This window comes from Odocoileus virginianus, chromosome 4 (assembly GCF_023699985.2).
Source record: "Odocoileus virginianus isolate 20LAN1187 ecotype Illinois chromosome 4, Ovbor_1.2, whole genome shotgun sequence".
In the NCBI taxonomy this organism is placed as follows: Eukaryota; Metazoa; Chordata; class Mammalia; order Artiodactyla; family Cervidae; genus Odocoileus; species Odocoileus virginianus.
Window position 1 is genome coordinate 238,249 of NC_069677.1, and position 12,831 is coordinate 251,079.

Here is a 12,831-nt window from a genome sequence, read left to right on the forward strand (position 1 = left end):
AAAAGTATGCTTTATGTGCTTTCAGACAAAATATATTTTATGAAAAATACACAGGATATGCAAATGGTACAAAAAGGATTTTCGTTATAGTTGAAACAACAGTAAACAAAAGTAGAAAAATTATGTAAGAAAGAAAGATTTTTGTTTTTAAATAAAGCTCTAGAGATATAATAATTATAAAAGAAACTGGGTGGGTCAGATCTGGGGCTTCTGACCATGAGGCATAACTACTCACAGTAAATTTTGCCATGTTCCCACGAGAACCATGGCGAGTTAGACCTTAGCTGCTCAACACTGAGTTGTATGCCTCACGTGCATCATTAATATGAAAAATTGTGAAAACTCTACATTCAGCCAAATTCTTCTGCTTTCCAAAAGGACGTGGGCACCATTCAGTCCATATTTCCAGTGACTTTTCATTTAGTTTCACAGCTTCTCTCAGCCCCCGCTCACTCTCCCCGAGCCTGGCCAGAGTTAAGGACTCTGAAGGGTGTGCGGGACTCTATTTATGAGGGAGTTGCCTGCAGCATAGAGGCTGAAGGAGGATCAGATGGTGCTGCTCACAGGCAAGAAGACGCAGGATACAGAAGAAAGTGTCAGAATACCTCTCTGGCTATTCTATGTCAGAATATCTCCCCCACCCCTGCCCCCTGAATTACTTCTCTCCTTTTCCTCCATCTTACTGACTTTCAAACTGTAGACTGTTTGCATATTTTTCATTTAAGTGTTCAAAACTTAAGCCAGAACCATCCAAGACAGTTACATAAGTAGTTAGGCAGACTGAACTTTGTTACCACAAGAAAGCCCTCTGTGAAACCCAAATTTTCCTTTTGATTCCCCACTGACCTCTCCCATAAGGCATGCCCCACCTTAGCTAAGAGAAAAGCAATAATATAATAATTAAGTTGTTTCAAAGAACCTAGCTGGAAGTGGTCGATTTTCATGGTGCTGTTGCTGACAGGGCCAAAGATAGTGATCACGGAGACTTTCCTGGTGGCCATCTTGCAGAAACTTTCCAGATACTCATCTCGCTGCTGCACATACATGCTGTTTTCAGCCTTGGGAGTGGTAATCAGCTGGAGGAGGGAAAAAGCAAGCAAAAAATTAACTCAGAGTGATAGTTTCACACTGAGGGAAAAGTCAGAGGGATGATCTGGAATAGAGGGCTGATGGTGACTGAAAGGATGTGTGTGTCAGTCGCTCAGTCACGTCCAACTCTTTGTGACCCTACGGACTATAGCCCACTAAGCTCCTCTGTCCATGGAATTCTCCAGGCAAGAATACTGGAGTATGTTGCCATTCCTAAACTAGACTGACACCTAAACTGGAAAGCCAAAAGAGACTATTTGGAAAGGCTTTCTTAAAAAAATGATACCAGACAGTTTAGAGTTTCTGCTCACTTCCACTGTCGTTTGCCTTCATTATCAGTCTCCATGCGTCTTGGTTTTCTTATTTATGAACTCTGCACAGGAATACTTCTTTCACAAGGCTGTTTGTTGTAAGCATTACGTGACACTTGGCATGCAATAATTGTCCAATAAATGCTATCTCTCTCCCTTTATTTTGATCTTCATTACCTTAATTGGCTGCTCAGACATTCATGAATTCAGTGGCTATCGAATTATTTCACATTTTACGGAGCTGAGTTTCATAGCCAGGTCTTGGGCACTATGAAACATTCCACAGCTTAGAATTTTCATTAAGTAAACTTGCAGAGAATTTTTAGAATGGCCCTTTGGCCCAGTTTTGTCTCAGAATATAATCATTGTCACATTGGGCCTGCACAGAGCTCGTGGTGGATGTCTTTGATGCTGAAACCCTCCAAGAGGATGAATTTTTCTCTTTCTGTTCAACCGTCTTTCCAATTCAAACCTGGCATTTTTCACCTGGCCCCTGTGTCTCTCTCACTCAATTTGACCCCCTGACTTCCCCTGAGGAAAAAGAAGACAGAGCAATAAAAAGAGATGCTTTAACCACTAGCTGTCTGGGAAAACACAGACTTCACTATTTTGGATAAAATGAGGATACTCTTATTTTTCGAGATTCCTCTTGAACTCTCTCCCTAAGAATGCCTCAAAGTTGTAATCTAGCCAGATATAAAAGTCTTTTTACTATGGTGATTACTTTTGTTGCCTTTTCCTGAGTCTTCTCCAATTTTACTAGCTTCTCCCTGAAGAGAACCAGGATTGTGTAGCATGTCCAAGGAATGTGTGGGCGTGTGCTGTTTGCCCTGAGGTGGAAGGACATGAAATTTTATTCTGATGATGACCAGGTTTTTTTTTAATCTTTCTAAATGGTACCCCACTCCAGTACTCTTGCCTGGAAAATCCCATGGACAGAGGAGCCTGGTAGGCTGCAGTCCATTGGGTTGCTAGGAGTCGGACTGAGCGACTTCACTTTCACTTTTCACTTTCATGCATTGGAGAAGGCAATGGCAACCCACTCCAGGGTTCTTGCCTGGGGAATCCCAGGGATGGGGGAGCCTGGTGGTCTGCCATCTATGGGGTTGCACAGAGTCGGACACGACTGAAGTGACTTAGCAGCAGCAGCAACCTCAAACAGCTTAATCAGTTGATGTCTGCAAAAAACACAGTTTAGTCACCCTAGGCAGGTTTCTCATTAGCTTAGAGGCCAGCCTCTATATGCTCTCTCTTACTCTTATTCTTTTTTGTTGTTGTTTTTGTTGGGGGGGACCTCACAGCATGGTGGAGCTTGTGGGGTCTTAGTTCCCTGACCAGGGATTGAATTGGACCACCAGAGATTTCCCCCATCTATATACTTCCTTTCGTTTGACCAATTTATCAAGCACTTTTCTACTTACCCATCTAACCTTACAAAATATTCCTGAAGTTTGTGGCTATTAGCTTGGCATTTTGCAGAAGGGAAGTCACCATGTTGTTAAACTCTTTATCAAATACTTTATCAAGATAGTAATAAATCTGGTCCCAGCTCATTTTGCTGTTTATTTTGCTCTGTCCAAAATGTATTTATTATGGCCTGCAGGCATTCCCTTCTAAGAATTCTCTGTGCTTGACAAAATAGTATCCTTCATGGAAATCAAAATGAGTTCAATAGCTTTTGAGTAGAACATTAATGAAGATTTTTCCAAGATGAAGCTTTTGTTATGTTTTCTCAGATTGTTATTTATTTTAAGAAGACATGATTTCATCTATTTTTGATTTTGTGTTTATGTACCTCTCCAGATGGACAGGGCGGATAGGAAATGCTTGTTTTAGAAATATAATTCCCCAAGAGGAAAAATAATAAATTTCCCTTAATTTATTAATTGATTCATACTTAGCCTTAAAAAAAATTTAAGGAGGCTATAGAAAGATATGGTGATAGTATTTTTGCTTTGTTAGTTTTTTAATTAGCTACATGGCATTTGGAAATTTCTTTATGCTTTGAAGGTAGTCCATATCTAGGTGTTTCATTTTCAGTTGGTATATTTTAGTCTTTTATTTTTGGCTTGTCTTGGGTCACAGACACACTATTTTGAAATACATAAAATGAATGTTTGAGAAAACAAAACAGTAAAAAAGAAATTGAAAGTAATGATTTTGGACCCCCTGACCTAAAGGAAGGCTGAAAGAAAGTAAGAGTGTTAGTCACTCAGTTCTGTCGGACTATTTGAGACCCCATGGCTGTAGTCCGCCAGGCTCCTCTCTTCATGGAATTCTCCAGGTAAGAATACTGGAGTGGGCTGCCATGCCCTTCTCCAGGGGATCTTACCAACCCAGGGGTTGAACCCGGCTCTCCTGAACCGCAGGCAGATTCTTCACTGTCTGAGCCACCAGGGAAGCCCAAAAGGAAGGATAGGCTCATGTTTAGAATACATGCTCTGAAACTTCAGATCCATGAATAGACTCCATTCCATTCATGGACCTTTACAGTCCATGGACAGATTATGCTATGACAGGATTTTAAGAGTTCTCAAAGCCCCTCTGGTCTCTTTCTTCCCCTTGTGCATAACTGAGAATTTCAGAGAATATACAATCATACCGAACCTCATCCTGCCAGGCAGCTTCTCCCATGTATCTCTGAACACAGTAGCCTTAGACTGTGGATACCCAGTGGGAACTGCACGTAAATAAATAGAGAGCTCTGATGCTAACTTTCACCTCAGGCCCTTTGCCCAGGGAAGCCTTAACCCACCTGGGAGGTAATATTCATTTAGCATGACTCACTTCCTAGATTCTAGCCCTCCATAACCTGGCTTCAGGCTCTCTCTTGCTAACCTTTCCTCCTATTCCTCCCTTATGTGACTTCACCCTGGACTGGCCTAAATTATGAAATGAAAGGAATCTACACTGACTGGCACAGAGAAAGGGTGACTGTAGTCAAAATCCGAAGACCTGCATTTTTGTTCTAGTTCAACCCCTGGCTACTCTGTAGCCTCAGCAAAGCCTTTTAACCTTCTAAACCTTGGTTTTCTTATCTTTGGAATAACTTTCCTACGAACTCATAAAGTAGTGAATCAAGCATATATACTAGTATATATATTAGATAAATATATATAGGCTATGTACACCAGAGCATCATAGATGTATGCTGCCTTTGAATAATTCACTCACATTCCTTCCTTTGCCTTCCCCCATGTCACCCTTCTCACCCAGAATCTTCTCCCCTCCCTCCCACCTTATCAGAATCTGAGTCGTTCTTCAAATGCAGCATCCTCCTTTTAAAGTCTCATCTGTTCCACAACGATCACTTTCTCCTTTTAATTACTGTTCTTATTATCTGCATGGCTCACCTGGAATTTATGTATTTCCTTGATTTACCATTTTGTTTAATGTTTATGTCTCCATAACTAGAGTATCAATTCATCAAGGCACTAAAGCCCCGGCCCCACTACTGCCTAGTAGGTAGTAGGAGCACAGTGCTCCTCAGGTTACATCAATCACTCCTGCTAGAGGTGTGGTTCCCTGCTAGATTCAGCCCACAGACATATTCCTTTACATTCAATCTGCTCCTTGAGTTTGCAACACAGAAAGTGAAGGAGGCTGATCATTTGAACATATTTCAGTGACTCTTTCCCTGTGTATTGACATCTATGTCCCATTCATTTTCTAGTGTGGCAGTACTTCAAACAGTGTTTAAAATGGTAACCATTTCCAGTCTCCTCTTTTTAAAAAGAGCATTTTAGAAGACTGAAGAGACTTAGCACAGAACTTCCCACTAAACTTTATTGTCTGGCACTTGGCCTCTTTCTAGTCTGGTGGTGATAAATCAGGGCATGTATCATGAAGCTAGAATTGTGTTGTTCTTTTTTATGTTTCTATTCCAACTTTCCAACTGGCGTGTTGGCACAAGGAGCCTCAGACTATAAGGAAGCTAGTTTGCATAAGTAAAGGGTGCAAATTGGAATGGGAAGATGCTGGGGAGGAGGATATTTTAAGTCAGCTTACTCCAAGTACTGTGTTAAGCTCAAAACATTAGACTTTTACAGGATTCTGAGAAAAGGCATTCCAGCTGGTAGTCTGCCTCAGTAAATAGGAGGTTTATATTCTTTTCTAAAATTAAACCAAGTAAGTAGATTATTGTCCCAATATCCAAATTTCTGTAGTAAGATTAAAAGTACTAACATACTTGAATTATGGGAGATCCAGTCTCCAAAGAATACTTGAACTTGAATTTATGTATTTCAGCATGATGAAGCTTCTTGTTCATTGACAAACAGGTCAATGGGCACAGAGCACAGCATGATGACTTTTCAGCTATACCCCACATATTTCACTGTTTCCATGATAAAAGACTCATCCATATTCTCAATTTTGTCATCCCCAGACCAGCACCAATCAGTCTGAGGGATTAGATTAACCCTGTATTGTTCTCCACTTGACTATGTGGAAAGCCAGTGAGTTGAGGTACAAACAACTAGCTAGGTTTTAAAGGCAGAAACGCTATATCGGTGCGCAACACAAAATGTTGACAATTGGTATATCTTACTGTTTTTCTGAGTAATTCAAGATTGAAAAGGAATTTTAAAACATTTGTATTACTAACAGGTTCATTTCTGTTTCCATTTCCCTTTATGGCACATGCCCACAGTAAGCTCACATCCCTGGGAAGGCAGAACAGGGAAGTGATTGACCCTGAGTTTAAAATCAAACATACCTCAGTTTTAATTCTGGCTTTGTCATGTATTGGCTATACACCTTGGGAAACTCTTCAATTTGTCTAAGCTTCTGTAAATGGAGTTAATTAGTCCTTCCTCATGGGATTGTTGTGAAAATTAATCCACAGTCTCAGCAAAGCACCTTGCAGGGTGTGCCCCTTTTGGTTGACAAGCTGAGAGACAGAAGGTTTGGACCTCTGACCTAGCTCTACCTGTAGCTCCTCTTAAGATCACTAGGATGCTATTCATCCAACTATAACCTGTACCATCACTGCCAGTGTTTCTCTAAGTAGTTAAGTGTTAAAGAAGGATATAAATAAATCAAAGGACTAGGTTATTGTCACTGAGCACCAGGTTACTGAAAATCTGGAAAGAGAAGCTAAAAGGCTTGCACAATTTCTTGGAATGCAAATCTCACTTCAGTTTGAGCACACAGGGTTAGGTTGAGGCCAGTTGGGGGGCTTATGTTGTCTGTACTTTAATAGCCTGGAGGCTGCTATGCCTTAATGACTATTAATTAAATCACTGAAACTTCCTGAATAACATCAGCCATGTTTGACAGGAAGAATGAATGGAAAAAAGATAAGCGGCACCAGCAAAATCTTTCTCCAAGAGACATTGGTTTCCTTTCTGTCTGGTTAAAGACTCCTCTCCATCTTCTGACTTTCTGTTGCATTTATTTTATCATGTCTTTTCTAATCCATTTTTATTTTTGACATTATTAGCTCTTCATAGAACACAGTTCTGATATGATTGTCAGCCGGGCACACATGGGACTGAGATGCAAGGCTGAAATGCCTCCTGTTGGTATTTTCTGTCTAATAACAATCCTGGATCTTGGTCCAAGAGCAACACTGCCATGAGCAAGCCCAGCTGGTTTCTGTTTTGCCTCACATGACATCAGCAGAAGCTGTTGTCTGAGTTTTCATTCACTAGAAACTTATGATCAGGGATACTGTTAAAAGCAGAAAAGACCCAGTCGGGCTTTCAAATCCCTGACTAAGGGAATGGAAAGAAATGAAAGGCATGACTAATATCAGGGATATAGTATGAAAACCCCTTTCTTCTGACTCATGAGCTAGAGGCAGTGGAAGTATTTGCCAGATGGGTGCACAATTACAATCCTGACACTTTACTCATGATTATTTCCCCCCTGGTTAAAACCTGACCATGCTGGACAGAGTTCCAGGTACTCAGAAAGAGAGCAACAAAGTATGCTACTGATGATTTCCCATACCCCAAAGAGAGAAGTTTGCCCCCAAAAGTTCTTTACCAGGTAGAATTCTACTCTGAAATCAATGATTCTTCTGGTTTTGGCTGGAACATTCCCATTTAAACCTGTGTACTCTGGCAAAAACCAAGTAGTTGTTAAACAACTCTAATAGTCAGCCAATCCTCTGCTAACTTAAGTTTATATAGTTACTTTAAGGCTCTGGTTAGAAACGAGTACCAACATACGAAATATATATAACAAGACATACACACACACACAGGAATCTGTAGAATCTATCAAAATTTAGGTTTTGTTCTATTACAAAGATACACTAGATGGAACCGCTAAGAGAATTTGGGGACATGCCCCATCCATGATAAATATCACAGGGGATTCTGCTCTGAATAACATTTCAAAGTGAGCACATTTTGAAACCCCTAAAAGATAAATGGGCACCAGAGTCACTTTGCTCAGATCATTAATCCAAATTTAGTTAGAAAAAATGAAAAGATCCTCTAAGGAATGCCTTGAGTGATGAGCATCTCTCTTTTGGCTGTGGGAATGCAGGGCATGGAGTCATCTTGTGTCTGCAGCAGGATAGATGCTGTCCTCACTGGCATGAGACATCTCCCTCCCAGCCAGCTAGCTGAGAGAATTATTTCTGATTCAGGTTACCCAGCATTAACTTTCAGATCTATTTCTCTGAATTAACTGCATCATGCCCTCTTCCTCCTAGACAGCCTGGATTAAAACGCAGTATTAAGAAGCTAGGGACAAAATCTTGGAAGGGCACTAAAATAAGGGCAAGGAGACATTGAGAAGATGAGTCATTCTCATCAATAATGAAAATTTCCCATATATTTAAGATGATGCTTATTCTTGCCCAAAGCCCTCTTGGATCTGACTAGATTCTGGTGTCATTCTTTGGATGGTGTCAAGGAACGGCCAAAAGAGTTACTGAGATGGACCTGGGACTTGCTCGGTACCCAGGGCACTCAGAACCACAGGCAAAGAGGACTGCATGTCTCCTTTTCCACACACACACACACATGTTTTAGAGGCCCAGGAGAAACTGATATGACATCTTGACTCCAAATTCATATATGCCTCTAAGGGATCAGAAAATGGAGCAATTAACCCAGCTTCCACACTTCATTCGTTTTGCTTCTTACTGGTAGTTGGGCAGTTGTGGGGAGGGGGGGCAAGCTTTAGAAGAGAAAATTTTAGCTAGCTGATTTTAAAAATATATTTGTGGGGCTAAACAAACAAGGACCCTTCCCCACTACCAGTCATACCCACTCCCCAACCAGGGGCTGCCACACTTTCCCCTTTGAGTCTCCAAATTGTTGATATAGACCTAACTGTTGATATAGATCTGCTATTTTCCCATACACACGCTTCTAGTTTATAAGCTCATGCAGAAAGAAATCCTTTTCCTAAATTGTGACTGCCATCAATGCATTCCATTTTATTAACTCTTTTATTCTTTTTTGAACTTGGCAGAAGAGAGCTGTATCTAGCACTGTTCTGTGGAAGAGAGCTGTAAGGTGGGGATGGGTCTGGTGGGTTTGGAAGAAGTTGAGCACAGAAGAGCTGAGTGCTTCCCTGGGCTCATGGCTAAGATCCCTCAGTCACTGACTGCTTAGGGCCGTGGGTCTGTGTGGATAGAGATTCATAGAATATCTAAGTCAAAAGGAGCTACTGGCCTGGCTGTCCTTCTTTGACAAACCTCCTGATGTTCCTGACTGATTACCTGTTTAGCCATAGCCTGCTACCCAGTAATGTGATTTTAGAAAAATAACACTCCAAGTCCTAACACTGCCACAGCCCACAGAACAATGCCAAGGAGAAGATTACTTACAAGCAGCCTCCGTTTGCCTTCAAAGGGCCCCAGCAGGTCGGTCACCAACTTCCTGGGATTCTGAGTGAAGGGTTTTGTGGGTTTCAGGTGGCCATCCTGCTCTGTCCTCCCCACTTTTTTCTTCTTGTTCTTCTCTTTCTCCTGCCTGCTCTTTTTCTCAGCCTTGTCCTTCTTCACTTGCTTTTCACTCTTGAGTAACTTGTCTGCTTTCTCACTCTTCACCTTTTTTTTCTTCTCATTCTTGGGTTTCTCAAGTTTTTCGTGCTTTTTAGACTCCTTCGCTTTTTGGGGGGGCATATTTCCCCCCTGCAACTCCTCCTCCAGCTGAGAGGTGGTCGGCGGGCTGAGGTCATACTTATCCTCATACTCATTGCTAAGAATTTTGTCCTGGGCTTTCCTTTTGGGAGGTTTCCCCTTTGCTGGCTTGTGAGGACCTGGCACCACATTGGGTTCTCCAGGGCCATGCTCCCGCCTGTCTGTGCGGTTGTCCCGGAAACGGCCCACGCCAGCCCTGGTGCTGGGCTCGGAGATGGGGATGGAAGGGGCAGCTGTGAAGCCCTCAAAGTTGGTGGCCTTGCTGGGCCTCCTAGTGGTCGGGGGCCCCTCCCTGGGCTGCTCCTTCCTGGGCGGAGGGTAGAGATTCTCGGAGGCCACTGGCCCCTTGGCAGTGGTCACCTCAGCTGTTGCGGGGGGCTTGTGGGGGGCCGAAGAAAGGTGCACTCTGGAGGTCCAGGGCCTCTGGGTGGTCGGAAAGGCCGTGGTGGTTGTGGGTCTTGCAGCTACCGTCACCACCCGAGAGGTGGCCCGCGTCACTGTTGTGACCAGAGCTGGAGGCAGCGTGGTGGCCCGTGGGGTTGGAGGAGGGGGGTGAGGGGCCCCTGCAGTGGTGGCTGGTCTTCTCATCACCTTCACCCGACTCTCTCTGGTGGGTGGCATTTGTGCTCTCCTATGCTCCTCTTTCCTCTTCTCATTACTCAGGCCTGGCCTTCCTGCCTCTCCACCATTGTTCCCCTCCTCTACCACCTGGCCCTCGACTCCAGAGGCCTTACATTTTTGCACAAAACCCTTCTGCCTGATCTTCTCTATCCTGCGGATGGGGCCCTGGTCGATGATCTCATACATGGCTTCCAACCTGACGGGGTAAGGGTAGCGTTCCTCCACCTGCAATGTCTTCTTCAACAACACCATGCTGAACTTGCCTTTCTCTAACTTCAAGAAGCTCATCAGCTTCGGGATGAGGCTGGGGTCCAAGGGCTGCTCCAGGACGCGGCCCTCACTGGTGATCCTCCGCACCTTGCCTCCTTCCTCGCCTGCCTGGTGGAACAGCACGATCTGCTGGATGTGCCTCTCAGCCAGCTCACAATACACGTCATCCTTCAGCAGGCTCATCATGAGCCGGTAGTAGCCTTCCGAGGCGTGTGGGGCCGAGACGACCCATACCCTGTTTTTCCCTGCAAAGCTGGCAAGGATGTTGGGAGAGCTGGACCCAGACGGGAAACGCAACATTCTTGACCGAACTGAGGATCCCTCATCTCGGACCATCTCACGGGGAGAGCTCCGAGCTGCTGGGCTCTTCTGAGTTCTCACTGGGGCCCCATGGATGCCCAGAGAGGCTGGCGGTGCGGTGGCATGAGCTACTCTCAATACCGGTATGCTCCTCCTTTGAAGAGGCTGAAGGTTTGGTTCTTTCCGAGTGGTTCTCTCAATTCCCTGAGACCTCCCCGTGTGCCTCAGTAACCGAGCTGGCCTTCTGTTGACAGCAGAAACCAGAGGCACTTTCTGCCCTCCGCGGCTTCCTCTATTCATGGTCTGCCCGTGGGGTTCTGATCCACACACCAGCAATAATGCCAGCAGTATAGTCAAACTGGGTCCCATTCTCCATATCATTGTGCAGTCCTCTTTGGGGAGGCAGCAGGGTCAAAACACAGAAGGGGGAGGGCAGAGGGGAAAAAAATAGAAAGAAAGAAAGAAAATCATTTAATTGCAAACAGAGCTGGGCATTATCTCTTTATCTATCTTGGCCAACAAGAGGGGGAAGGGGTGGTTGGAGAAGAAGGAGGGAGGTCAGAGAATGGAAAATCAAATGAGATCCTGTTGGTTTTAAGTCCCTGTAATTTGTCAGTGCTTAGCAGAGACAGTTACATTAAGCAGGAAACTCAACTCAGTTCCCCATTCAGACTGTTTCAACTGTCTTATGCTCCAGAGAAAATGCACACTGAGCATATTAATTATGACAACATTCCTATTTCATTTCTTCAAATAAATGACAAAGAAACAAACAAACACTGTAAAGACAGGCAGGATTACACACTTACATAGTGGCTCATGGAGATGGAATGCAGAAGCTTTAAAAAGCAATCGAAGTGTGCTCCCAGAACAGTTCCTAGACGAAATACTTTTCCTCCCAACTTTCTTTCTCCTTTGCAAGGCTGGCCGATACAAAAGGGTGTGCTGCAGCCCGAGCTCCCAGAGCCGCACACAGACCACCACCCGTCAGGTCCTGAGGGCTGAACTTTCTTCTTTTCTTTCTGGCTGTGCTTTTTTACCTTCTTGACAAGTAGAATGAGGTGAAAGGAGCTGTCCTTTTAAGTCTTTGTATCTCCATTTGTCTGTAGCTTCTGCTTGGGCTGTGTGTCTGCGAATACCAATCCCCCCCGGCCAGCCGACAGCACTGGACGCCCCTTAAGGTGGAGTCCCAGCTATTTCTAAATCTCGCTCTTTCTCTTTTTCGAGTTCCAGGATCCTTCTTATCACCCTTTCCTCCACAGTCTGGCTTAGTCTCTTTGTTTCCGAGCGTAAAAGCACTGGGATTAATATGTTTTCCAGGCCGAGGGAAAACACAGGAATGTGATGTTGAAAAGGACTTTTTTCTTTTCCTTACGCTTCTCTCTTCCCTTTATTTCTTCCCACATTTACTCTCCTCTCTTCCTTCTCCTTTTTCTTCTTCCTCTTGCCTGGATTCAGTCCCAGAAATGCCAGGACAACCTCAGTTTTGATCCAAACCAAACTCAAACAACAGCAGCCACTGGAAATCAAGGAAACTTCACTAAGAATTTAACAGATCAGCAAAACACCGCCTCCTTCCCACTTCAGCATGGTGAGCGGTGAGCCTGGACTGGGAGGGAGAGAAGGGGCTGTTCTTTGGGTGGGGGTGTTGAAACACTGCACATCATCATAAATCACTTTGGAACAGGATGGCTGAGGACTTAACCCCTTCCCTACTGAGTCATCAGGACACTGTCCCTTCCTATCTGTACACACACTGTGCTTGGGACAAGGGAAAATTCTCAGCTTTCTATATCTGATTGCTTGGTTTTCCTAGAGACAGATAGTCCTTTGGGTCAGGGTGCTCGGCTGTACATACACAGACAGTATATATATATTTATAGTTCTATGAAAGTATTTTCATCTCTTTCTCCCTGCTTCATGTGTTTCATTTGAGGTTGGAAATGCCCATGGAAAACATGGCTGGGTTGTTTTTATTTTATGCTAATTGGGGATCATATTACCGTATTCTTTCCTAGTTTCTCCTTGGCATGAAAGGAAGCTGGTAAAAGGTTAGAAATGCAAGCAATGGCTGCTGTTCCCCTGAGATTGTGGTCAGCCATTACACAGGGAAAGGCCACTATGACCTCCAAT

The 12,831-nt window shown here is 43.9% G+C and overlaps 1 protein-coding gene across 2 annotated transcripts in view; it reads right to left on the minus strand.

The window, feature by feature from the left end:
• Window positions 1-12,327, minus strand: part of CCDC80 (coiled-coil domain containing 80) — a 32,736-nt gene extending 20,409 nt beyond the window's left edge. The window contains exons 1-3 of one of the 2 annotated variants that reach the window (XM_070465918.1): window positions 11,508-12,327; window positions 9,193-11,090; window positions 920-1,076 (exon numbers count right to left, since the gene is read on the minus strand). In XM_070465918.1, the coding sequence (XP_070322019.1) occupies window positions 920-1,076; window positions 9,193-11,079 (2,044 nt within the window). In that variant the 5' untranslated portion in view covers window positions 11,080-11,090; window positions 11,508-12,327. The remainder of the gene's footprint in view (window positions 1-919; window positions 1,077-9,192; window positions 11,091-11,507) is intronic. The other variant, XM_020890879.2, reaches the window with a different exon arrangement.
• Between the last annotated feature and the right edge of the window lie 504 nt (window positions 12,328-12,831).